This window comes from Homalodisca vitripennis, chromosome 2, assembly GCF_021130785.1.
Source record: "Homalodisca vitripennis isolate AUS2020 chromosome 2, UT_GWSS_2.1, whole genome shotgun sequence".
NCBI classification, from domain to species: Eukaryota; Metazoa; Arthropoda; class Insecta; order Hemiptera; family Cicadellidae; genus Homalodisca; species Homalodisca vitripennis.
In genome coordinates, this window is record NC_060208.1 from 235,480,795 (window position 1) to 235,508,482 (window position 27,688).

Below are 27,688 nucleotides of genomic sequence, written 5' to 3' on the forward strand. Positions count from 1 at the left end.
AGACGTAAACCAGCGAGAGAAACTTGGAAAGTTATTAACAGCTGCAGATCACCTAATAAACCACAAAGTCATGGTGTTTGTGAACTGGAAGTTGATGAGAGCTTTAATGGTGATCCTAAAGAGATAGTCTTAATTTTCAATTTCTCTTTAGTCAACGTATTGGAGCTTTTATAGGGATGTTTCGTCAAATCCTCCGTCTGTGGCACAGTATTCCACTGCTGCCATAAAATATAACCCAGACTCTTTCTTTGCTTTAATTTTGATACATCTGAAACAATAAATCTATTCTATCGTTAACTAAAAGCAGTTCAACTGATATATTTGGATTTTCATCCTCTCTAATTAAAAAATATGCAACAGCATTAGCTCTGATACTAACCTTTCTTTTTAATTCCTCCATCTCCTAAGGTACTTTCCCCACAAACTTAAAAATAAACAAAACCACTCCCTTGCTTGAAAACGACTTTAATACATCTGAAGTAAAATCGTATAGACCGATTCCTACTTCTGCAAGATAAGGGTTACTTAAAATTTTCAAATAAAAAAAAAATTGTACACATTACAACCATTGTATGCTATTAAGTGCGCATATATGTGCAGGTTGTGGTGGAGCCGGTGTCTGTAGTACAGGCAGTCAGTGAGCTAGTACAGCTAGGCCAGGGCCAGGTGGCACTGCATGCGCTGCTGGCACAGAACGAGGCGATATACCTGGCACTGGACAAGAGCAGAGATCTGGTACTCGTCACGGACCACTCGCATATTATTCAGGTAAATTTTCAAATATCTCTAATAATATATTTTTTATAATATTTGAGTTTTCAAGAACTAATACACCAGAAATGTGTAATTACAAATGTTTTTGGAAATGTATCAATCTAGAAATTCAAAAACCATGAATCAATCATATTTATATGTGTGCTTCCTAATGCTGGGAGTTAACTTAAATTGTGGACTATATGTCATACTTGGAATATAAGTGTTAATATTTATAATTATTTAATGGAATCAGTTACTTATTTACAAAAATAATATTCCAGATGTTTCTTTTATCATATACCGTGATAGATGAAAGAGTAAAATTATACATTTGGAACAATATTCATTACTTTTTGGCACTGTGTTTACAATTCAGATAATGGAGGGCAATTTCAGTGGCAAGTTAACAAAGGGTATTTATAGGGTTTAATTTAATATAAGTTGAAATAACTGCAAATAATTGTCTTTACACTGCACTACAAACATTGCTCAGTTATGTAGCCAGAACAAGATTTTGGGATTAATTGTTAAGAGGGGATCTTTTATTTTGTATTGAAAGCCTGGAATGTGGAATACTATTTTAAATTTATTTAGATCTATATTTGAGTTTTTAATGACTGAAACATCAATATCTTGCTTATTTCAACATTTATTAACAACATTAAAAATATTTAGTTGGTGATGGAGAAGATGGGATCCTGTATCATTTATACATTAAACTAAAACATGCCCCTAACAAAGGAATATCTACAGGACTTCTGAAACAATGTTTCCGCAAAATTATCAAACCCTGGCTAATGCAATCCAACTTTTTATGACTCTATACATTTTATGGCCAGCCAGAAATGGATCAAAACTATCTTTAAAAACATCATCCACAGTCTACATATAATTACTAGCTAATTTCTATTCTTGCAATTTAATAGGATGGTAAAATTATCACCTTCTAGATTATTCTTCTGTCATAGGAATTCTAATAAAGTAACATGGTTAAGAAAAAAATACTCCTGAGTTCAAATATTTTTGAGTTCTTAATACATTCTTAAAATGCGTTCAAATGTAATTGCATAAATATTAACAGATTGTTTTGTGAAATTTCACATCAATTAATGATGAGAGGTTACTGAAAATAGCTTATTATTATAATAAATAATCTTTATTGACGTATCAATTTTACAATAATTGACAAAAGTCAAGTAAGCACTTAAGTCTCTTAAGATAAGTCACAATAAACTATCAATAGATATGATAACATAGTGATGAGAAAATCATACATACGTGTATTTGTACATTACATATACATGTATGACACCTTATTTTCACAAACAAACTAACAATGTACAGTATATTCTTATAACTAAGATTCTTATAACCATTGTTCAGACTGTAAACTGGGTTTGCAAGTAGCCAATCAAAAAATGTTGTTTGGAAACTTTTCAAAAATAGATGGTGATTTTTTCAATACATTTTAGATTTTTAAGGATATGACAGTATGGCCATTCAAGGTTTTATAAACCAACAGAAATCAGTTTTTATTTTTATTTATTCCATGAGTATCAAAACATTTTATAAAAACTGGATTTTTAAGACATAATTTACTGAATGAAAAATATACAGGTTTATTATAGTTTTAATTTTAAAGTCAACAATTAGTGGTCTACAATGTGTTAAGAGGCTCATTTGTACAAGATTCTTAAAAGCTTTTTTTGAAATACTAGAATATCCTTCGCTCTCTAACAGTTTCCAAAAAGAACTAATTTGTACCTGTCATTAGATTAAATGTAAGGGAAATACAGTGTCCTATGAGTACATTATCATTAGGTCTAATGTGGGCAAATATCACTCTAGATAGCATTGTGCGTAAATAATCTATATGTTGCGTCCAAGTTAGTTTGGACATCGATCAATTCCCAAAGACTCCAATATTTTGGACAAGTCATGAATTTGTACACTCTTACCAATAGGCCTAAGAGAAACAAATTATACTTTGAGTTTTATCTTGATTTACTGTGATCTTGTGTCCATGATACATGCTAAGCAAAGTAAAAATAATTTAATTAACATTAGTTTTAGTCAAAACAACCACTCTGTAGGTGCATTGGTTTCCAGCAAATAAAATTCTCTACCGACTTTAATATACTAGAACTTTGAACACTATTTTAGTGAAGAGAACAATATTTCAATCTAAACTTTTTAGGAATAGTTTTTTTGCATCAGTATGTCAGAACACCAGAATCAGACTCCTCACTAAGAATCAGATATCATGTCGTTAAATCTTTGAACACTTTTAAACGTTATGGAACTCTAAATTTATGTTATAATTATTTAATGTTCATATCACAAGTTTGCATGTGTTCAGCATTACATACCATTTAATATCAAAAGTATTAATAAAAAAACTATGTTTAAACTAAATTCTAACATCCCAATCAAAAAAGTACCACCCCAAATACTCAGAAAAATATGATGTAGGGCTATTAAAATCTGGACAACTAGTCACCCTATTGTAGCGCAGAAATTTTTAAAACAAATAATCAAAATTTCTTAAAAGTAGATTGAATTTTATTTGATCAAAACACAACTTTTACTCTAGCCATAAAATTATGTTCTTCTATCTTTTTGCAGAACAAAGTGCTATAAGCATTCAATTCTAAAACAAACTGGAGATTCTTTATTCCTAATTACAACTCTGCCTTGAATATTTCATAGATGTGTTTAGCAAGTAGGCCTATGGTATTGTACCTCGCACATATTTCTGAATGCATGTCATGGTGTATGTCGAAGAGCCATTACGAAGCTGCGCAGCAAGCTCACACTGCTTGTTTTACGAGATCAATGAATGTTTAATGTCTGGTACATCTCACCAGATACAACCCACCATCCACTCCTCCTTATCTGGGCTAAATGTTACAAGCCCATCTGAGTGCAGCGATAGAAGAGACTTATCTAATCTACATTCAGATGGTAGTCAAACTCGCTTTTAGTTCACAACAACGGATAATTTCAAGCGAACCTACAGTGTGTTCTGTGAAGTGTTTTTGTTGTTTTTACTAGAAACAAGTGTAAAATACTGTTTACTCTACATTCTAGGAAGGTATGTCTCAGTTTTCCCAACGCCTCAGGAAATAGGTAATATTTCAATAATAATTCAAGTAGGATTTTCCTGTTAAACATGTTTTTGAGTATAAAATATCATAGTGAATCATTCCTAATTTTCCTTGTAACTACATTTAATGTTTGCCAACATCTGTTAAAGAAACTGAGTGAATGACATAAAAAACAATAAGTAGGAACAAATGCTATATTTTGAAAATTAAGTTTGGATAGTACAGTTCTAAACACTGGTTTTACAGATTGTTTTATACTATTGTATCGTTTTTCACGAATTGAAAAATAGGCTATCCAGTAATATTTATAAATGTTATTTTGTTTGTTTCTACTTAAATAAAAATGAATAAAAGTTACAAGGTACATTTATTTTCTAAGATTTTTAAAGTTATTGTAAAAAACGTGTTTAGGCAGAAAAATGGTCTAATAATTAATCCATAGCTGCATTAAAAGTATGTGTCTGAAGAAGATATCTTGGATATCGAAAGGCCTCACAAAACAATAAAATGTATTAAATATTGGTTTTATGTTTGTAATTTATAAGACACTTGATTAACCTCTTAACATTATGCAGAATCAGGCAGCAAAGTGCACGCTCCCACAGTGGTGACAATTCACTTCAACTATTCTTACATTACTAGTTTTTTAAGAGTCCTTTTATGAAATCTAAGAAGAAAATTATTTATTATCATTTCCTACAGAAAAATAACAGAAAATACAATAAACCTTATGCTAACCATGATAACTAGTTTGAAATACTTCGTCCTTTTTTATATCAAAGTGTTTCATTTTTCCACAAACACGACGAATTATCCAATTTAGTTTAATTCCAAAAACTGTATTCATTTACATCCTGGACCAAATACAATAACATATTGCTGACATAATATTGTACAACAGATAGTGTAAAAGCAATAGGACAAATGTAATGCAATTACATCTTAAACCAAATGAATTTGTTTTGAAAATTATAAATTTAGTTAAAGAATAAAGAGACATTGCTTCTCAATACTTTTTAAACTATATATTTTCATAAATCAGACTAAAAATATTGTTCCTGCATATTTAGATTCCATAATAAAATTGGAAATTATGTTGAGTTGACTCACGTAATAAATAGCACCATTTTCTCTCTGCTCCACATAAGAAGATATAAATTTTCCTTATCTTCTGAAACAACACGATTCCATGTTCACCAAAGATGAGATTGTTATCTAAATATGAAAACAACTTCTGTATGGTATACTTTCTCATGATCCTAAGTTACAATCTAGAATATCATAAAATAGGATGATGAATCAGTAACTACCTCCATTTGGCTGAGGTTCAGGATAATTATATGATTTATTTCAGCCAACTTCAAACCAGAATCAGTGACAATAGACAATGTATGGCTTATTGGCTTATTTAGGAGCAAACAGATCTGCAACCTGGTGATCAATTGAAATACCACAGTTTTCCATCACAGACCAGATAGATGCTATGTGATTGGTAGACATAAAAAGAAACACAGAGGTATCAATTTAGAAACTTGAGGCATGCATTAATTTAATCAGTGATATAATGTTCACCATGCTTAACATCAAACTTTTCTCTAATAATACTCTTCCTGAGAGATAAAGTTTTGATTCATCAAAAAAGGGCAGAAGAATTGTAAATGATAAAAATTTGCCTCTTAACCAAACAGGGAATTGTGTCAAAGGCTTTTGAAAGGTATAACGTTTAGTAACCTTTATGGCTGTTAAAAATAATCCTGAATAGCTTTGATGAACACAAGTAAAATGCACTCACTGTGTGACTACTGTATTCAGGTATACTAACCATCTTCATCCAGTTCTATTTCATTCTTTGACATTATTATAATGATAAAAATAGCAGTTTTTAAAAAAGATCCTCAAATCTTGTAAAGGTTATACATTATTATATCTCTCACAGAGCTAAACACAGAAGATAGGAAAAACATTTTTTTTTGTTAAGTTTGCTACAGTATCAATTGGTTTTATTTTATAAAGAACTCTACCCCCTTCTACAAGTGGTTTTTATCACATTTTTATAATTTACACCTTATTGAGTTAACCTTATTCTTTCTATAGAAGCAGATCTGTGAACAGTTTTTTACTTATATCGTTTTTCTCAGGAACTTCCTTTCAGGTGGAGAAAGTGCATAAATCATTTACAGTATTTACATAAACATAAAAATAATAAAGAAAAGATTTTATATGTGGAGTAGGCACCACCTATCATTATTTCATTTTTAGTCATTAAATAAATTTGTTTGTGAGTCATTAAAAAACCTTTTTAATATTAAGTTCTTTTAACTCTTTTATAATTTTATTGATTTATTATTTTTATTTACCTGAATTTGCAGTTTTATTGTTTATTTATTATTTTTTATGTTTCCTAAATAAATTATTGTTAATGCTAACAGCTTATTGTTAATGCTGTATCTAATATAGCCTATTGCTATAAAGATCTATTGTAATTTGCCACTGTATTTGTTATCAATTTCTTTACTATTAAGTGGTAATTGTTTCAAAATTCATTTTATGTTCTGTATAACGCTTAAGAACTGCATATTTATAACTGAAGTATTTTTAACATTCATGTTTATGTTGTTGGTTTAGACAATGTTTCTGATAATCAATAAATCTTGATTATTATTTATTACAATTATTTTTTACTATTCAAAGAACCACAAGTATAAAATTATGGAAAACTGTACTGAATTAATTGATAAATAATTATCTAAGGTAAGGTGGTTTAGAAAATGTATGATTCCTTAAAAACGTGGACAGTTACATAGATCTATAAAGATCTTTTAAATTTAAATCAGTTTAGTTGTTTAATTCAAACACAAATTGTATTAAATCTGTAAAACAACTGGACTTACTAAACAATGTTGATTTTTGTCATGATTGACTTTAAAACAACAGAAAGTTCCAGGAAACTTTGAACAATACATCCCATTGGTTGTTTTATAAACATTGAAACAGGGAGAACAATTTGAAAAAAAATGTATTAGAGATATGAGTGATAGAGCAATTTTTAATTTTAAGTATGACTTACTTCAAACAAACTGGAGTATTTTAAACTGTTTTAATGATGTAGAACAAGCCTTTGATTATTTTATGGAGTTGTTGACGATTTCTTTTGAGAAAAATTGTAAAGTTAAAGATGTTAAGGTTAAGGATAAGCAAAAGAAGGTAAAATTTAAAATGGCTCACACCTGAGCTGAAACAAATCAATGAGTACAAATTAGCCCTCTACGATAGATATAAAATTAGCAAAGGTACAGCCCAGGAACCAGACTACAAAAAAGATTATATCAAAGCAAAAAGATTGTTTAAAATACGAAATAGATCAAGCCAAACGGTTGGAGAATGAATGTTACATAGAAAACTCTAGTAATAAGTGTAAAGCTGCTTGGGAGATAATTAAAAAAGAGAGTCTAATTCAACAGCCCAGAGTTCAGAGTGTATTATAGATTCTAGTACCTTTAATGATTATTTTGTTAATATTGTGAGTAGTTTAAATCTTAATAAGAGTAAAAAGTGTACCTGAATAATAAAGCTTTAAACCTAGTTAATAAGTATATTATACATAAAAATATTGATACAAACCTAACTTGTAATTGGCATGAGATTAAAGCAGAAGAAGTTTTAAACTGTGTCTCTAGATTAAGTAATTCAAGTAGTGTAGATATATATGGATTCTCGAATAAAACCATAAAAAATGTTATTGAAGGAATAGTAACACCTCTTACATGGTTATTTAATAAGATGTTGGAGCAAGGGATTTTTCCAAAGGCATTAAAGCTAACTAGAGTGTGTCCAATATTCAAGAAAGGGGACAAATCAAATCCCTCAAGTTACCGCCCAATCTCCTTAATACCTATACTTGGTAAAATATTTGAATTAAACATTAAACAGCAACTTCATTTTTACTTTGTCCAAAATAATGTATACTGTCAAGAACAATTTGGGTTTATTCCAGGGGAAGTACAATCAAAGCAGTAGAGACTGTAATTGATAATATTCTAATGAGTTTTTGAAGAGCGTATGACAACATCTGCTATGTTAATTGACTTAACTAAAGCCATTTGATTGTATAGATCACAAAATTTTAGTGGATAAGTTTCACAGTTATGGAATTAGAAATAATGAGCTTAATTTACTAAGGTCATATCTGAATGACAGAAAACAGATGGTTGTACAACGTAATGATAAATCTAGCTTTAAGAATATTACCAGAGGTGTGCCTCAAGGCTCGATCTTTAGGTCCTTTTTTATTTGTAATGGCAGTCAATGATTTCTCATTCAATGTGACATGTAAGTCAGTTGTTATATGCTGACGATACTACTCTGATTAACAGCACAAAACATTTAGATGAATTAATGGACAAAGAAAATCAAACATTAAAAATGGCATTAGAATGGTTTGAAGCAAACTCACTTGTTGTAAATAGTAATAAGACAGAGAAAAATAGTTTTTTCTTTAAACAATCTATTATTAGAAGAGAGTACTTCAACTGCTAAGTTATTAGGTATTTGTTTGGACAGTTAAGTTGGATTGGGCCTATCATATTGATTACCTTTGTAAAAAACTATCTAGAATAGTTTATCTTCTAAGAAAGTTAAGAAATTATGTATCTATTGAAACATTGTTATTAGTTTATAATGCTCTTTTTCAATCGCAATTAAGATATGGTGTAACTTTATGGGGAAACAGTACTAGTGCACAAAGAGCATTCATATGGCAAAAAAAAAAAGCGATTAGGTCAATAAAAAATGTATCAGACAGAGAAACTTGTGTTCCTCTATTTAGAGAGTATAAAATTATGACACTGCCAAATCTTTATATTTACTGTTGTTTTAGTAAGTGTAAAAGAAGTCCTCCCCAGCTTTACAATTAGGGAACAAGTACATGGGTATAATACGAGGAGGAAGTATTTTTTAGATCTTCCTCAAGTAAGATTAGAAAAAACTAGAGGTAGCCATATTTTTATGAAAATTAAACTGTTTTAACAAATTACCACAAAATGCATGGATTGTACCCTTTAAAAACAATTTTAAGAGAGTATTAGAGAACTGGTTTCAAGAATAATATTTATTACTCAGTCTCAGATTTCTTAAGCAGCGATATTACATGTTTATGCTTTTTAAATTAATATTCGTTGTGTGTCCCATTGATTTGTTAAATTATAAACCGTAATTGTTTGTTTGTATTTGTTTTATTATTCATGATATAGTATGTATTTTAATTTATTAACTTATCTGTATATACATAAAATGAATAATTTTTTAAATTTTGTCTCTCAATGTATTTATTTATTCAGTTTATTTATTATTTATTTAGTTTTAATATTGTTGACTTTTAAAATTTTATCCATGTTAAATGTGTTAATAGGTTATTTATTATTGTTAATTTTATATAGATCTGTGTTGGTTGTTTGGTTATTATTGTTATTAATTGTATAGATCTATATATTTGCTGGTAGGCTGGATTGAGTAGGTAGAATCTGAGTAGTTTGTTTTTAGTTTTAGTTTAGTGTTTTAGTTTAGAATATTTTAGTAACTTGACGAAGTCCATTGCACTATTGAAATGTGTTTAAAGACCAATAAAGATCTTGAATCTTGAATCTTGAATCTTGAACATAAACACTCACTGTAAGTTTCTCAGACACAATTTCGCTAAATGCGTATATATCAAGCTGTGAAGTGTCTTATCTTCATTTTATATTTAGTGAAGATTAGAAATTACTATAAACATGTGGAAAACAGGGTTCAGTGAGTATTAACTTCTAGATCTCAAGGTGTTCCATTCATTATTAGTGGTATTCTGTCTTTCTTTATATTTTTAACACTAGTAGAGAAATAAAGCAATCACAAAATAAATGAGTGAGTATAAAAAGGTAAGATATTTGACACATGTTATGAACTGTTATTTTTCGTTACTTTTGTTGTGTTGCCTTGTTGAATAAAAATTATTGTTCCATTTTAGAGTGTTTGTAATTAGTACATTTACGATTTTGTAGTACAATCAAAAGGTGGTTCATTTAGTTAAGGTAAAAATCTTTGGAGTTAGTAATGAGTGATATATATGTACTCTTGTTATTGCAGCCTACCTGTACTTTCATAAGCCCTTTAAGTTCATTTATTTGCTAACAAGCAAAATTTTGTTGTGTAATAATATTCTATGCTATGAAAACACTATTATTATCCTGTAAACTTCACTTGTTTTTTAATGTTTTATGTGTTGGCCGGTAGTTTAATTTCCACTGTTAGAAAGATGTTATAAATTTCTTATGTGTACCATTATTAAGTGTTAAAATTAAACACATATTAGAATGTGGAATGTCAACTTTATCTATGTATTTGGGCCCTGTGTTTATCTCAGACCAATTCTATAGCCTCTACGTTTCTACAGACCATTTTTCTACAGACCATTTCTACGTCTTAACCATTTTTATCTCAACGTCCTATTTTTATGATGCTGACATCTTTTAAATACAATTTAAATGATAATTTATTTATTATACACATTACAGTACTTGTAATTGGCAGGTTTAAAAAGTTATAGTAACTACCAGATTTTCTTGATCAGTATCCTAACAATGTTTTAGTTTCAATTAACACGATTGAAGAGCAAGGTGAAGGAAACACTGACAGATTACAATGTTTTAGTTTCAATTAGCATGATTGAAGAGCAAGGTGAAGGAAACACTGACAGATTACAATGTTTTAGTTTCAATTAGCATGATTGAAGAGCAAGGTGAAGGAAACACTGACAGATTACAATGTTTTAGTTTCAATTAGCATGATTGAAGAGCAAGGTGAAGGAAACACTGACAGATTACAATGTTTTAGTTTCAATTAGCATGATTGAAGAGCAAGGTGAAGGAAACACTGACAGATTACAATGTTTTAACAACTTTATAATAAAAAGCTATGAAATTATTTGTATATACCGTAGTGCAGTCACAACCAAAATGCAAAACAAAAATATCAAGTTAACGTTTGTAGAAAATGTTAAAATGCTTACACACAAAGTGCCACCCTATTTGCAGATATTAGTATATATATATATACTGCAAAAAATCTATGTCTTACCGTTTCTTAAAAAAAATTATTTCTGTGTAATCACAATCTAATCAGAACAATCTAGATTAATACGTCTAATAAAGAAGTCAAATTATGAATAACCATAAAATATTTTCAATATTATGTAATTATTAGCTAATGTTCTTAACATTTTAAATAAACTAAAATAAAATGGTTGGGAATCAGATATCTCAGTGGCAGGTCTCGGGGTTCAGACAAATATCCATAAACATATTATGGGATAAAAAGGGATAAAATCTGTATCCTTACAGAAGTATCTAACTATATTGTGGAGCATCACATGTGATGATTTTAGATAGTACTGTGGATAAAAAGCATGTATTTATTTCTATTAAGTTATAAGAAAACATTGAAATCTAAGAAAATTATATGACATGAATTAACTGTGAAACTTCTGTGACAGTATGTGAATCGGACGTGGTGTCAGGTGTTTGGCTACAAAGTAGAAGAGCTGTTGGCGCACAGTCTGCCATACTTCCATCAGCTGGGGAACATGGATCAGGTGACCCGACAGTTGGAGAGGGGGTTTGACTGGGAAGGAAAGATCAGCTGGAGAAGTAAAAGCGGTGAAAATATTACCCTCCAGTGTCGCGCCATGCCGTATCAGGCTGTTGGCAGGTAAGAACTAGTGTCAACTTTATATAGTTCATACTGGAATTGGTTTAACAGCTGAATAGAACATCTAAGAAACGACACATCTCAGAACCAAGTATGTTTTGTATTGTTCTGTTTTTTCATAACATTTTATTCAGTATGCAAACAAGATTTTGAGTAATTACAAAACCATAACAAAAAAATTCTAGTTCTTTTGGAAATTTAAAGAATTAACCTTAAGAAAGCATCTTTTGCATTCAAACGAGTAGAAAAAATCAATACTGTATACCAGTTTAGCCTTTACATGAGATCAAGAACGTAGAAAAGAAAATATTTGGGGGGGGGGGGTGTTCCAGACAACAGATGTTTTCCCCTAGTGGACAGAGAGTAAGGCTCCATTCTGTTCCTTAAAAAGTTCTTGATCCATTCCTATGTTGAGAACGATCTTTCGGCAGTACATGTCAGTAATACTGAATTATTTAAATAATAATAATTGTTTACTAAAAAAGTAATTGAAAATTTTAAAAATTGGGGGGTCTCTTGGCTACGTCCTTGCATGAGGCCCATGGTTTGGAATAGCCAAATAATTTAATGAGAAAATTAATACTGTTTTATGTTAATTGTTGGAATAGTATGATATTGTAAACTCCAGAAAATATTATTTATGGCATAATGTTTTCTCAAAAAAATCAGTAACTTATCGACTCTTCTTTACCCTTAAACAGAAAATAATTAATACATCTCTTTTAACATATGGCATCTCACTTGTTCATGGTGATGTTTTTTATTTGTTGTAACATTACTCTAGTTTCATTAGATCTATAAAATATGTCATGTCATACAACCAGACCAATATTAATATTTTAAATTGTATACTGCATCCACATAATACTTCCCCTAAGAAGGTGAAGAAGTCACTTACAATAACTTTATATTTCAGTCTTCTGTGTTTTCTGCAGAGTTTAAGATACCTATTTAGAATGTACATACATACATATATATAGCTGTTGTTGGACTACTCAATAATTTTTAAGCAATTAAAAAACCTGTATTACCCTATATGCCAGATGTTTACAAAAAGCATGAACATGCACCATCCATGGTGCTCAAGGCAGAACAGCTGTTTAGCTAAATAAAAAAAACTTTAGTATGATTTTAGATCCTAAAATATATTGTGCTTGCTTGTCAATTTTTACTATGATTGTCTCAGAAATAATTGTTTTTTTTTTTTTTTCAAATGAATTTTGAAACTGGCTCTAGATTTTGCAAATCACTGTAAAGGCAATATAGCTGCTAAAGGGGGCAATAATATAACACCTTTAAGAGCTATGTCAATAACAATAGATCTAAATATATAAGGTGGCTGAGAGCTTATACTGTGGAAGAAGAATTTGATAAGATAAGACATTTTGAACCAATTAATATAAGAGAATAAATGGATTAATGTTAAATATGAATTGGAAAAATAGTCCATGACCACCTACACACACTGCAGCTGTATTCCAAAGAATGTATTCTAAAGATCTGTACAATGTGTAGCTAAACTTTGAAAACAAAGATCTGATACTTCAGAGGAACGGCAACAGATATTAATAGGCATTACCCTTGGAATCTTTCTTACATAATATTAATATATAAGGCTCCACCTCAAAGAATAAAAATAATTTAAACTATTCATATAAAAACCTTGAAATTGTTTATAAATTTGAGACAGTGTATAGAGGATTATGATAAAAGCGAGAAGACCCCGAGCTGGTGAATAAGTAAGTTTCTTCTTCTCAAGGTCATTAAAAAATTGGTTTCAATCTTACAAACCGATGTTTTTCAGAGAACCCACTCATTATGTTTACGTCCAAGACAACCCTCTTGAAAACCACATATATCCAAGAGGAAGTGTACCCTCCATTAGAAAAGGATCCTATGATCTCAAATCCATTAACAGTGAAGGTAAGATCAAATTTTGGATAATATTTAGATTTAAGAGCTGTTTCAATTGTAAAATCTACTCAGCTGTTATTTATCTTTTTTTTATACTTTGTTTTAATTTAAAATTACCTCTTGCCCATTTTTATTCCATATTATATCCATACCACCCATACATAGAAAGGCACTTAGTTTTATGTTTTGATATGGTATTTTACGTATAGCCTACTCATATTAACACTATTTGTTATTTAATACTGTTAATAAAAAAATGTTTAAAAATGTTAAATTTTGAACAATCTTTTAGTAATAAAGGGAAAACCTCATTACAAATAACTGACTTCAAATTAAACTCTAATATTAGTTTTTCACAATATATAATGTATACAGTTTTTATATGATACTTACAAGTTTTCTAAGAAAACAAAATCAAACACTTTTTAAATTAGTAAATTTCCGATTATACAGGTGCTCAATCGGCAAGGCGGCAAAGTTTGGCAAAGCTACACAACTTGCCATTGGAGGCTCCGATCACTCGAGTCATATCTCTTATCTGTGCAGCACAAGAAAACTCCACAGGTCAAGTCGTCCAGATCCTAGACAAGGTGATGTTTGTTTTGTATCATAAACAATTAAAGAAATACATGTAACTGACATTTCCTAAAATAACTTTCCAATAAGAAAGGCTTTGTTTAAAAGTACCTAATGTAGTTTGTGATCTGATCGAATCCTTTTTCTAGGTTGTGGACATCCTTAGAACAACAGAACTCTACTCCTCACATCTGAAAGCGGACAATCTCAGGTGTGAGGACCCCGTAACTTCGGATCTCATTGGGGCTCTCATTACAGTAAGTTATCTCTTTCAGCTTATCAAATTCAATTGGTAAAGGATGATTCCAGTGATTTTAAAAATAACAAGACTGATTTGACTGTGTATTCCAGCAAGGTCCAGTGCCTGTGTCAACCACAAGACGGAGCTCTAACGATTCTGCGGCTGTAAAGGCAGCACAGGCACTTCCCCCTGGAGCCAAGGCGGTCTTTGCCATGAATGCCTCTCCTCAGATCAAAGAGCTCCTGGATTCATCATTACTCTGGGACTTCAACATTTTCAGATTAGAGGATTTAACGGGAAAAAGGTATGACTGAAAGAAATCCAATACACTTGTACCCTTATAATAATAATATAAAAATTAATATTTTCAATGACATTAAGTTTTGACATTGGTTTTGTGTTGAAAAAATAACATAACATCTCATTAAGTTTTGAAAAAAAAGTTCAAAAATAAAGAAAAGTTAATAAATATATTTAACTTAAACATGAATGATGTAAATGTCCTATTTTGGTTTCAGATGAAATTTTTAACATCCAAAAATCTTTGTTACACTTGATTGTCAGAACATTACCTTTCTTCATACCTTCCATATATTTATGTTTTTCATTTAAAGATTTTTTTGTGATTTTTATAGTATATATAAAACTAAAAATGTCTGTAAACCTGTTGTCCTAACTAATTTGCTAGCAGTAATCAATGTTAGCTGAAGGTTACTTGGTCTTAAAAATACTTCATTAAAATTAAAAAATAATTTTTTTTTCATTTCAGAGGAACATACAATCTACGTTCTTTTGACTTTAATACTTTATATAGCTTCATTTGCTACTATCCAGAATATTTAAGTTGTGACTTTTGTTTCCAGTCTATACTCTTCTCAAATTAAAATAAAACGCTGTTTAGGCCTCTAGTATTCCTGGGGATGAACCTGTTGCTGCACTTTGACGTTCACAAGACTCTAGGGTGTGACGAGAAGACACTGTACAACTGGTTGACGGTAATCGAGCGACACTACCATGTTACCAACACATACCACAATTCCACTCATGCGGCAGACGTGCTGCAATCCACCGCTTGCTTCCTCGAGCGTGAGAGGATCAAGCGGCTCTTGGACGAGTTAGATGAGGCTTGCTGTCTCATTGCTGCTGCCTGCCATGATATCGACCATCCTGGGAAATCAAGGTTTGTTTCAACACACTTCATAACTAATTGGTATACTTATAACGCTAAATGTATGCTCTTAAAATATGGTAATTGATTACTTTCATTAAAATAACCTATAAATAAGTTAGCATGAAAATTTTTATTAGGTCACAATAAAAAGGAGGATGTTTGTCCCCTTCTGAAGACAATTGGGATATAAAATGAAATCAAATATATTTGTATGGTTCAAAGTGTCTTACTTGAGACTAAAGTTGGTTACATCCGTCCTTTAGAAAGGTGTCCAAATGAGTATTATTCTTGCTAGTGATATTTTGTGATAAATCCCTATTTTCTTCTCGTAAGCTAATACACCTAGAAACAAAAACAAAAATTGTAGCTGATAATTTTTAAACTTTTTTTACTTGGACTGTTCCAAAATATCACTGAAATAGTATGTACCTGATATGCCTATTTATATTTTAAAATATTGTAGACCTCCAACAAAGAGGTTATCAGCATGATTAACAAAATGAAATCCTCATCTTCAACTGAAATTATGACATTACATCACACCTTTCGAAATTCTGTGCCCATGAATTCATGCCCTAACAGATATTGTTAATAAATCGTTTTCACAAGGAATCTTTCCTGATGAAGGAACTTCCAAAATATGTATATAAAAAATTTCAGACCAATTTCTCTACTACCAGTGGCTTTTAAATTAATTGAGAAAGTTGTACTAATATGACTATTTTATCATCTACAGCTAAACAACAATATTTCACCTGCAGGAAGGCATGGCTTTCTACCAGGATAATCAACAGTAACTGCTCTCACAGAAATTGTAGAGAATATTATTGACAACATTGAACTCAGTATCACATTCAGTAGCACATTCTTAGACCTAAGCAAAGCATTTGACTGTCTTGACCAAAGTTTAATTTTAACAAAGCTTGACAACTTGGGGATTAAATGTGTTGCACTTCAGTGGTTTCAAGTGTATCTTAGTGAATGAAGACAGATAGTTGATGGAACAACAATAAGCACAAGGTCTACTTGACGAGAAGTAACAAGAGGAGTTCCCAAGGATCATTGTTGGACTTGTCTTGTTTATTCTTTTCACTCGTAAGTTTTCAATGTTCTTGGAACCTTATAGTCGGACAATCATTTTTGCTGATGACACTGTTCTGCTAACAGCCTACAAGAGTTTTTGACCTGTGCTAAAGAACTTTAAAGGAACAAATAGCCATATGTTTTCATTGACTTTTTAATCTGATTTTATATGAAATGTTGACACTACTGTACTTGATGTTCACTGAAATAGTACATAGAACGATGTACGTACGTAGTACGGGTTTTGATGTATGTATCTGATTTCTGATACTACATCATAAATGATTTCACTACGAAAGCTTATTGCCTCCAATTTTGAAAATTGTGTGTGAAGCTGTGGAAAACTGTTAATATTTTAATATTTCATACATACAGTACACATTTATACTATAAATCCATTTCTCCTCCAATTTCACATTTCGCACTTGTAATAAGTTAAACAGGCATTGCTAGAAAATGCCTGTTATTATTATTAATGTCAGCGAGTTGTGCACATTTATTTTACTATAGATGGTATTATCGGTTTGTAAAAAGGTCTTCATATGTTGAATTGTGTGTTTCAGTGCATTCCTTGCCAATTCCAGCAATGAGTTGGCAATCCTTTACAATGATGTCAGTGTACTAGAATCCCACCATGCAGCTCTCACATTCAAATTGACATTGAGGGATGACCGAGTTAACATATTCAAAGGTATTTCAGTAGTTTTATTTACTTTATTATTTTAATTAGGAAAATTAAGTAGGTATACAAAGTCTCACTTTAGTTTTCAACCAACAGGGTGTCAATTAAGTCATGGGACGGCTTAATATTATTTTAATCATTACAACTAGAGCTAAAAAACTTTACATATTACTAGTGTACATAAAATATTATTTTAGTATGTATTCAGTGGACTGCTACACTCCCAGGGGGCCGGCAAGGAGTCAAGAGGAAAAGTTTTTATAGGTCGAGTACCATGTCAAACTAAAGATATTTATTATTAGAATACAATACCACAAATAATCCTACTTGAAAAAGCTGACTTGAACCAAAATGATGGCTTATTGAAGTTTCAAAACATTGTTAGTATCAGGTTTAGTATTATTTCCATATTATCTGTAAAGAGCAAGTACAACATTGACAGAACAAATGTTCAAACACTAAATAATAGTTTTTATCAGTAAAACACACTTTATGTTTATTTATTTTTTCTTAAGACTCTAGAAGTCAAGTCATAATGAATAATTAATGTTACACATCTGATCTGATATAATAGCTGATAATTACATGGTAAATTTATAATGATGTTTTAATGTGTTTATGTCTCATTTATATTGTAAACTGTATAGATAAAGAACGGTAATTATAAATTTCCCCACCAGCTGGGAAACCCAACTACTTTCACTTTAAAAAATCATTGTTTGTTTACCAACAGTCCTCTTCCTGCCATGTTTAATATCAATCCTTTTCGGGTCTTTTTAACCCTGGAGCTGTCAAATGACTAGTGAATACAAAGTTAAGTATAACAGAATTAAGTGATAGTAATAGAATTTAAAATGTTTCCCCAATATTAAGCGACTAGTCACTATTCGTTTTTGCAGTCATTTTTTTTATTCAAACTATTGCTATCGAAATCAGATATTAGGACAAATTGCATATCAGAATAATCAGAATGTTTCACACTTAAATTTGATGTATTATTTATTGAATAATAATGAGTAATAGGTATTTATTTATTTATTTATTCATATACGGTTAACACCATTTTACAATATACAGTAATTTTACTTGCAGCCAACATCAAGATGAACAACAATATATTCAGTATAAAAGAATAATTTATGATATTAAATTCGGTAACCTGTAACATAACATGCAAAGTATGAATCAATATTATAACAAATTCAAAAGATAAATATATATATGTATGAGAACTTAACATATTCTGTTTCAACTTCCAACGGTCAAGGATCAATATACAAACAATATTACAAATACAATTCTACAAAGACGGCTAAATCCAAAACTCAGTTTACAAAGGGTCAAGCCAAACATGCAACATCACTCAAACCAAACTACTACTTACAAGCTATGGGTCAAGCCAAAACATGCAACTGGACTTTATATATATATATAATCTTACACATAAATAGCAAAAAATGAACCAATATAATTTATAATAATGACTTTAGCAAAAAGCCATAGCAATAGATAAATATACATGGCTTGTAACAAATATTGACAATGATCATAAACAAGAGGTAAAAGTATGTAATTACAACGAATAATTAACACACAAAAGCTACAACATACACCAAATGCATATCAGCTTCAACAAAAAAACTTAATTCATTTATTGTGAGGACAGAAAAGTAAACAGATACATGCTATCAGATGAATAATTACAAGATATACAAAATTTAGGGTAAGCGAAAATATGTACAAAAAAAATTCAACAAACCAACAATTACTACATAAATAAATACAACATGCATAAGTTACTGCAGCAGGACATGCCAGCTCACAAAGCACTGAGTTTCCTGAGTTTTCTCCTAAAAAGCATCATCAGACATAGCGAAAAAATCAAAGTCAACAGGAAGGCTGTTCCCCAGACGGTGGAGACGTGGTATGGTACTGAAGAAAGAATATTGGGTTGGACAGAATCTTCTTCTTTCAAAAAGTTGTCTGGTTCTAAGAGACTGGTGGGCACGAAATGTCGATTCTCCCAAGCAGATCAGTTGAGTCCACAGTGGGCTGAGATGATCCCCTTTAGGAGCATTAGATCAAGGACTTTACGTCTGAAATCCAAGGATTGAAGTCCAAGATGGTGTCTTAGGTCATCCAAAGGAACATCCGCATAACGAAATCCAAGTTGTACACCAATGACCCGAAGAAATTTTCTCTGAACACCCTCAAGAAGATTAATGTGGCCTAGTTCGATATGGTGACCAGACAGGAGAACAGTAGTCCAGGATGGGGCGAACTAGATGAATATAAAGTGTCCTTAAAGCTCCAGGAGAAAAAACCATCCTTGGACACTCTGATAATAAATCCAAGGGCCGAACTTGCCTTCCTACTAATACAGTCTAAATGAATGTCGGGACTCAATGTAGATGTCATTGTAACTCCAAGGTCCTTGACCACAGAAGATCTTGTAAGTGGCTCTTCTCCAAGAGAAAAATTGAAGATCAGAGTGTCAGTTTCTTCGAGAGAAGGATTAGTACTGCACATTTTAGATACATTCAATTCCATTTCATTCTCAGAACACCACGATAGTACGTTATTCAAATCATCCTGGAGCAATCTGCAATCAAGTTCTGAGGCTACTTCATTATATATTTTAGCATCATCTGCAAAAAGTAATATTTTTGAGTGTTTGATAACATAAGTCAAATCGTTTATAAATATGGTTAAACAATAACAGGGCCCAACAGAGAACCCTGAGGGACTCCAGAAAGCACAGGGAAGGCACGAGAGCGTTGCCCCCATTATATCTAACCTTCTGGTGACGACCACTAACATAGCTTTCAAACCACCGCAGCATGGGTCCAGCGACACCCATATTGCTAAGCTTAGCCAAGAGATGTACATGGCTCATCCTGTCAAAAGCCTTAGCGAAGTCGATATATTACACTGTCAACTTGATGACCTCTTGCAAAGGCTGATATAATATCATCCTGATAAATTACCAGATTTGTTAAAGCTGATCTACCACTACAGAAGCCATGCTGGGCCCTAGATATGTGACTCTTAAAGAAAAAAGATAGTCTAGCAAGAACCAGAGATTCAAAGACCTTAGCCAATGTTGATTGTATAGAAATTGGCCTGAAAATTTTTTATATCGGAGACAGCTCCACTCTTGAAAATGGGTGTAATAAAGCTTGTCTTCAGACATTGAGGAAAGATACCCAAGTACAAAAATCGGTTGAAGTATAAAGTCAAGTGGGGAGCAAGAATGCAACTGCAGTACTTCAATATCGAGGGTGGTATGTCATCAGGCCCTGGCCCCTTATTAACATCTAGAGAAGAGAGGATCTTTTCAACTTCGTCACAAGAGGGCAGAGAACTCAGTGAAAGAACCGATAGTCAAGCAGTCCCCATAGGAAGGTTCCTCCTAGTGGATGGCCTGAACACTGAAGAAAAAGTGATCGGCAAAGAGTTCACAGATGTCCTGAGATCCTTCAGCAGTTTACCATTGAAAAACACATCCAAGCATTAAACCTAGCCAGAGTCCTTATTATGATTTATGTGAGCCCAGAAAGCCTTAAACACTTGGTCTCCATAGTCCTCTTCCACCCGCTCAATATACAGCTGATAGCAGAGTGACGAAAAGTTCCTTACACTGCCCTCTCACGCGACTAAATTCCGTGTAAATATTCATATCAGAAGTAGCCTTATACTGACTATGAAGCTTCCTCTTCAAACAGAACCAGTATCCTCAATTCCGCGGGAGAACCAACAGGGAAAGGAAGATTTCCCTAAACCTTTCATTGGAGTCTGAGATTTAATTAGGGAACTCAGGCTAGTACAAAAGTGTGTAAAGGAATACTCAATATCTTCACAATCATCCAAAATAGGGTACTGCCAGAGCTGCAAGTCTTGAAAGACCGCTCCATGTTGCATCTTTTGAAATCATACTTATTAACTGTATTTCTTGTTTTCATATTGCCATTGCACACAAACTTCAATGTCCAAAGGAGGATGATGGGACTCGACAGGCATCAACGGATCCAAGCCAGCTCAACGATACATTCTTCAATGAGGAGAATACAAGATCCAGCACAACTTCCCGGTCATTCTTAACCCCATTAAACTGTTGCAAGTGAAAGAGGTTATACAAAACCCAATACAGACCGAAAGGAAGAATCCCGCTCAGCATCCATGGAACATGTCCAGTCCCTGTTAGGCAAATTGAAATCTCCAACTATAAGAATAGGCCCCTTTGTGCCTGCAGAAAGTAATGCCTCCTCACAGGCAAACACAGAAGTCCACATTACTGGCTGGCTGGCATGCTGGGTGGAAGATAAACAAGCACTTAGAAACATAGAAAAAACCAGTAATTCTAACCGATGCAAAAACACACTCAACAGGGCAAGCACGATGCACTATCTCTTGGAGACCAATCTGTCATGAATACCCACAATAACACCGCCACCGCTCATCTTGTTTGAGGTTTCATCTGAACGATCGCAACGATATATCTGATAATGTGTAAGGCCAAGTTCAGCATCATCTATATCGGGTACAAGGTTTGTCTCTACGAGGATAATAATATCAATAATTACTTTCAGCAACGGCGAGCTTCAAAATATTTAACTTATTTCTAAGTTTGACATTTGATGCAGATCGGTCTGGTCTAAAGTTTTATTCGTTTTTTGATATGCTTTAACGATAGCAGGGATTCCATGGGTGTATTTGATGGTCAAGGAAGTTTCACCTTTCTTCTTACGTTCTTCAAGTTCCTTTCTAACTTCCTGCAAATACTGACGTTCTTTAGGAGTGCGATCTCTACCAATCGAGACACTTGCATAATCACCATTTGCTGTGAAAACCAACTCCTGCGAAAATTTAGAATGAAGTGAATATTCTGGCAATCATTTGACGACTGGAATATCACTTTAAGAGGCCTATTCTCACCACGAATTAGCTTACCCAGTCTAAGAGTCCTTACACGTTCAAGGGGCAAATTTATTTTCAGAGCAGTGTTTAAGTTAGACACGTGGTTGAGGTCGTGGTCTTGCCTATTTTTTACGGTAGAACTAGTAGACTCCTTTAGATTATAAATTATGACATTTGCGGCACGCTGTGACCTATCATTTAGTTCGCCAATAATAGCTTCTGTATCAGAGCCAACAAACAGTATCTTTCAAACTTTTAAAGTCCTGTTCAAGGAGTGGTTATTTTTGATTCCGTATTCAGAAGTCGAGGTTCCCAAAGAGCAAATCTTAGAGTTTTTAAAGCTTTTAATGTCCTCCTTTATGGGGGCTATATTCTCAGATTTCAAGCAATCAACCTTCGAAATAAGATGATCCCATTTTCCCAGCAAGGTCAGAAATCTGAACAATTCAAATGATTAATGGGGTTTCCGACATCTTTTAAACAATCAACCCGATTGCAGTTCCATGACAATTTCTTATTGCCTGCAAACTTTGCATATTCCGCCGCTGACATTTTAATACAATCAATATGAAACCATCGGTCACAAGGCCCATCGCAACCAATGGCCTTCTCCTGATCAAGTACTTTTTTCATACATGTAACACAAGCAGGTATCGTAGAAGCCATCATTATTCAGTTCCCCAAATCCGCAGCTGTACAATCCACCACAAATAAATGTATAAGATAATCAGTCCAACAGCAAAGAATTTTATAGTGTTGTATACCATATCTAGAAGGCTGTGGATTTCAGCCGGCGTGTTTCTGGTGCTCTCTTTAGATGCTGTTAGTGACTTGACAGAGATGTGATGTGGATTGCGGAATGAAGGAACGGACTGCTGTTACTGTTACAAGAAGCAGACAGCAAACAATCCTGGTTTTCGTAGGACTAGGGCAGTATTAATGTGCGAGTTCTTCCAGTGAGTGATTAGTTTACAATTAACATCTATCACATACAACAACTCACGGACCAAAGTTGTTCAAATTATTATTATTGTAAGTAGACAGAAGATTAAACACGGTATCAATTCAACAGCACTACGAAAGCCACTACAACACAACAGCCATCTTGAATTGAATTTGTTGATTGAATTGAATTGATTTTGGTATGCACCAAAATATAAAATTGCAATACAAAACGTTGGTTTGCCGTTATCTGCTCCCCCACTTTGACAGAATGCACAATAACAAGATTTTTGTCTTCTACTTTTGAATTGGGAAATTCCATTCAGAAAAAATGTTGGCTACATCCCTGTGTTCAGAATTTCTTCCCGGGCAAAAGCATCAGTTTCAAATATCTATTTATTACATTTTGGTCTGAAGAAAGATATCCATTGCAAACGCAGATAACACCATTTCTATAATGTGAAACGACTAATATTTAAAAACATTTTAATATAGAGTTGTGATTGCATCAAGAAACATCAAAGTTTTCAATTGTGAACTTTTCCATCAAGTGTTGTGAAATTTGCCATCAGGTGTCATGAAATTTGCCATCAAGTGTTATATAATAGTGAAAGTTTTGAAATATAACAATCGTATTGAAAATGTCTACACATGTTTGAATGTAAATATGTGGTTTTTTGTAAAAACACAAAATTTTATTATTTGTCTAGAAAAAAAGAGTATGTGGAAAGTGGAATTTCTTTTATGTTTTGCATGAAAACTCTTTTAGGGGACTTTTTGAATAATAAACATAAAAATGTTTTTCCCTTTTTTATAAAACTTTACTTTGGAATTTTTGGAATTTTATTACTTTACTTTTCTTTTATTTCATTTGAAATGTCGACAAAATTCTAAATTAAAACACCAGAATAGATAAAACTGTAAATATATGTTCTTTTTAATGTTCTGAAAAAGAAAATATACAATTAGTAGTATGTACCTTACTTGAATAGTAAACATTCTACGTAGATTTGAATGATGATGTGCTTGGCACTACAGGAATGTCAACAGCCAGATCCAAGTTAGAAAAAATTATTAATCACCATATGTTAGAATATTAACTGAAGTGGTTTTTGTTCATGCAAGAACATGTTTTTGAACATACACGTAATAAAACCATGTTAATTATGTAACATAATTAGTTATTGAACAAACACTAATGTAACTTTCAATTCTGCATTAGCAGTGACAGACACTGACATTAGAGACAAAGAAAAAAAAAGGTTGATAACTGTTTTTATTTTAACTAAGTTTATCAAGAACTAATTATTTTAAAAAACTAACCACACTATAAAACTGTTTTTAGTAGCATAAAAACTGACTAAACTAACTCTAACAACACAGAACAGATAAGACAACTTAGTATCTTGTAGCATTAACACTGACAGACAAGCGATAGACTATGACAAGAAGCCAACGAACTGATATCAAGGAAAATGTACAAATTTACCCATAAATCAAGTATCAGGTTATGGGTACATGTTTACCCACAAATTTACTGAAACAGTGTTCCAACACCAGTACTGTAGTGTATTTAGTGTGAGAAGTACTAAGTTGGTAGGTATCCATAGTGATATTTAATGTCTGCACCAGTGATGTTGGCAGTATGTATTGTCAGGCGATGTAACATACGATGTGGTCTAAAAGAATAAAGAATGCTCATAGCTGCTCTCCTGTGACGTCACATCACGCCACTACCCTACAACCAACGGTCCCAAGCTGGCCAGCCAGCAGTCCACCCGGAGTCCACCACCAGACACCGTCATGTAACCTCCGCGTCCCGTCCGTTCCTTACGAGCGGTCCTAGAGCAATGTTACTCTAAATGTGTAGTTTAATTATTCTTCCCGACCCATAGAGAGTACAGTGTCGACCCGCATACATTACAGTGGCGACGAGGAAAACAACTGCAACAGTGAATTACAGTGATTTAGTGCGGAAGGGCAACAAGCGTAATGAACACGTGCAAATAACCGCGAATGTGCAAGGACATTCCGGACATTCCAAACGGTCGGGAGTAGTAAGGTACGCCGATCGATATAAACTATTCTTGGGTGTAAGCAGCGCACAAGTTGATTTTAATCGTTGCAATTAATGCCGTTAGACGATTATTTTTACCGGGGACATTTTAAACAGTTATTACGGAGTGTACAAGAAAACAAAATGGCAACTATCGGGTCTATGGGTTATTTTGATAGTGCGGAAGAATCGTGGCAGTCTTATATAGAGAGATTTGAGTTTTTTATTGATTGTAATGATATCGATAATTCAAAGAAAACTAAGCACTTTGTTGACAGTTATGGTTGTAAGGACCTATACGTTACTGAAAGACTTAATTACACCAGACAAACCGTCTGACAAGTCGTACAAGGAAATTGTGGACACTATAGCGAATCATCTGCATCCCAAGCCTTCTTTTATCACGGAAAGATTTAAATTTAGTAAGGCGGAATCAATTGGATCATGAAACGGTTAGCGATTATATTGTGCATTTAAAACAGTTATCTAAGTATTGTGAATTTGGTGATAAATTGCCAGACTACTTAAGGGACAGATTAGTCGCGGGTCTGCGAGACCAACAGATACAGAAAAGACTTCTCGGGGAGGAGAACCTCACTTATGAAAAAGCCGTGCAACTAGCTACTGCATATGGAATTATCTAGATTACCTGTAAATAGTGAGATTAAAGATGAAATCTCGGATGATGACCTTAATATTAATGTCATAGGTACCTATTTGCAGTGTTTAGCTGAAAATGACATACCATTAAGCTATGTAGACATAAAAAGAGAATCAATGGTAGATAGTGAAATCAAAAAGGTAATATCCTATGTAGAATTAGGTTGGCCTATTGTAACTGAACCAGATCTAAAGCCATTTGAAATTAGACAGTCGGAATTAACCTTGGAGCAAGGAATCCTAATGTGGGGGTACAGGGTGGTAATACCTAAAAGGTTCAGAATAAACATTCTGAACGAATTGCATACTTCACACATAGGTATTGTTCGCATGAAGGCATTAGCCCGTGCATATGTATGGTGGCCTAATATCGACCGGGACATAGAACAACTAGCTAACAGCTGTGCAGCCTGTTTGGAGGAAACGAGCAAAACCGCCCAAGGCTTTCCTGCATCATTGGAATGTTCCGGGACGAGTTTGGTCTCGAATTCATATTGATTTTTTTGGACCTTTTCAGTCCAAGTTATTTTTGGTGGTAAAAGATGCGTACTCTAAGTGGCCAGAGGTGTTGCCCGTTGCTTCAACGGCAGCTGTTCACACGATTGTGAAATTAAGGAATTATTTAGTAGGTATGGTATTGTAGACCACATAGTGTCCGACAACGGACCACCTTTTACCCAGTCAAGAGTTTAAAGAATTTTTTGATGTCAAATGGTATCAAACACACGTTTTCACCACCATACCACCCAGAAACCAATGGTTTTTGGCAGAACGGTCAGTCAGAACTATTAAAAATAAATTGAAAACAGCTCTTCATAATTCCAAGGATTTAGAGTTGGCTTTGAGTAACTTCCTGTTCACCTTATAGAAATACAGTGCATTCTACTACCAATCTATCGCCAGCTCAATTAATGTTGGGCAGATCGCTAAAGTCTAGGTTAGATTTAATTCGCCCAAATGTTAAAGCAATAATGTCAGATAATCAAGAAAAAAACAACGATTGTACTATAGGGGTAGTAAAACTAGACAGTTGGCTATTGGACAACCAATCATAGCCAGAGATTACAGAGGTAGAAATAAGTGGATACCAGGTGTGGTAGTTTCCACGATTAGGACCAGTCACGTATTTAGTTGAACTGAATACGGGCATGAGGTGGAAACGACACATATCGACCAGTTGGTAGGTTTAACAGTGTAGTCCGGAAATGTCTGAGTTGACAACAATGCCTAGACTCCAGACGCAAGCGTGGCAACAGAGCACACGCAGGAAACGATCGATATTACAGTCGCGGGACAGAGCGAGCGCAAGGTCGCCAGTACTTTTTAGCAACGACCTTGCCCCCCTCTCCGCAAAACCATAACAATAACAGAAACGCTCAGGGGCAAAGCCCCAGCCCACGTACAAATGTAAACAATAACACTGTTCCAGCGTTTCACCCAAACAAATGACACCTGTTAGACGATACCCACTAAGGGATCGTAAACCTTTAGTCAAAATGGACTTGTAAATACAACCCAATTGTGACTTGTATATAATTAATATTGTTTTAAGCATTATTATTATCGATTTGTTAATTGTGTTCATTCAATGTGTTATTAATTGCTATAATTCTGATTTATTGGTTTTGATTGAAGTGTTTGTGATTTGTGTTAAATGATTATATTGAGTTTGTATTTTGTTCTCTATAATCTATACTTACAAAAATAAAAGAGTATAATGTCAATTTTTCTTATTCATTGTAATTGATTTAAAATTGGAGAATTGTAAAACAAATTGTAATTGATAAATTTCTAAAATTGTAGGGGACTTATGTATTTAAGGGGGGAGGATTGTAGTGTATTT

At 32.9% G+C, this 27,688-nt stretch overlaps 1 protein-coding gene across 2 annotated transcripts in view; it reads left to right on the forward strand.

Moving 5' to 3' along the window:
- Positions 1-27,688, forward strand: part of LOC124355514 (high affinity cAMP-specific and IBMX-insensitive 3',5'-cyclic phosphodiesterase 8) — a 586,103-nt gene that overhangs the window by 548,362 nt on the left and 10,053 nt on the right. Inside the window, exons 11-18 of one of the 2 annotated variants that reach the window (XM_046806676.1) lie at positions 601-768; positions 11,389-11,603; positions 13,408-13,526; positions 13,971-14,107; positions 14,243-14,350; positions 14,445-14,638; positions 15,236-15,514; positions 17,152-17,279. In XM_046806676.1, coding sequence (XP_046662632.1) covers positions 601-768; positions 11,389-11,603; positions 13,408-13,526; positions 13,971-14,107; positions 14,243-14,350; positions 14,445-14,638; positions 15,236-15,514; positions 17,152-17,279 — 1,348 coding nt within the window. Of the gene's footprint in view, positions 1-600; positions 769-9,622; positions 9,776-11,388; positions 11,604-13,407; positions 13,527-13,970; positions 14,108-14,242; positions 14,351-14,444; positions 14,639-15,235; positions 15,515-17,151; positions 17,280-27,688 lie in introns of those variants that run through there. The other variant, XM_046806677.1, reaches the window with a different exon arrangement.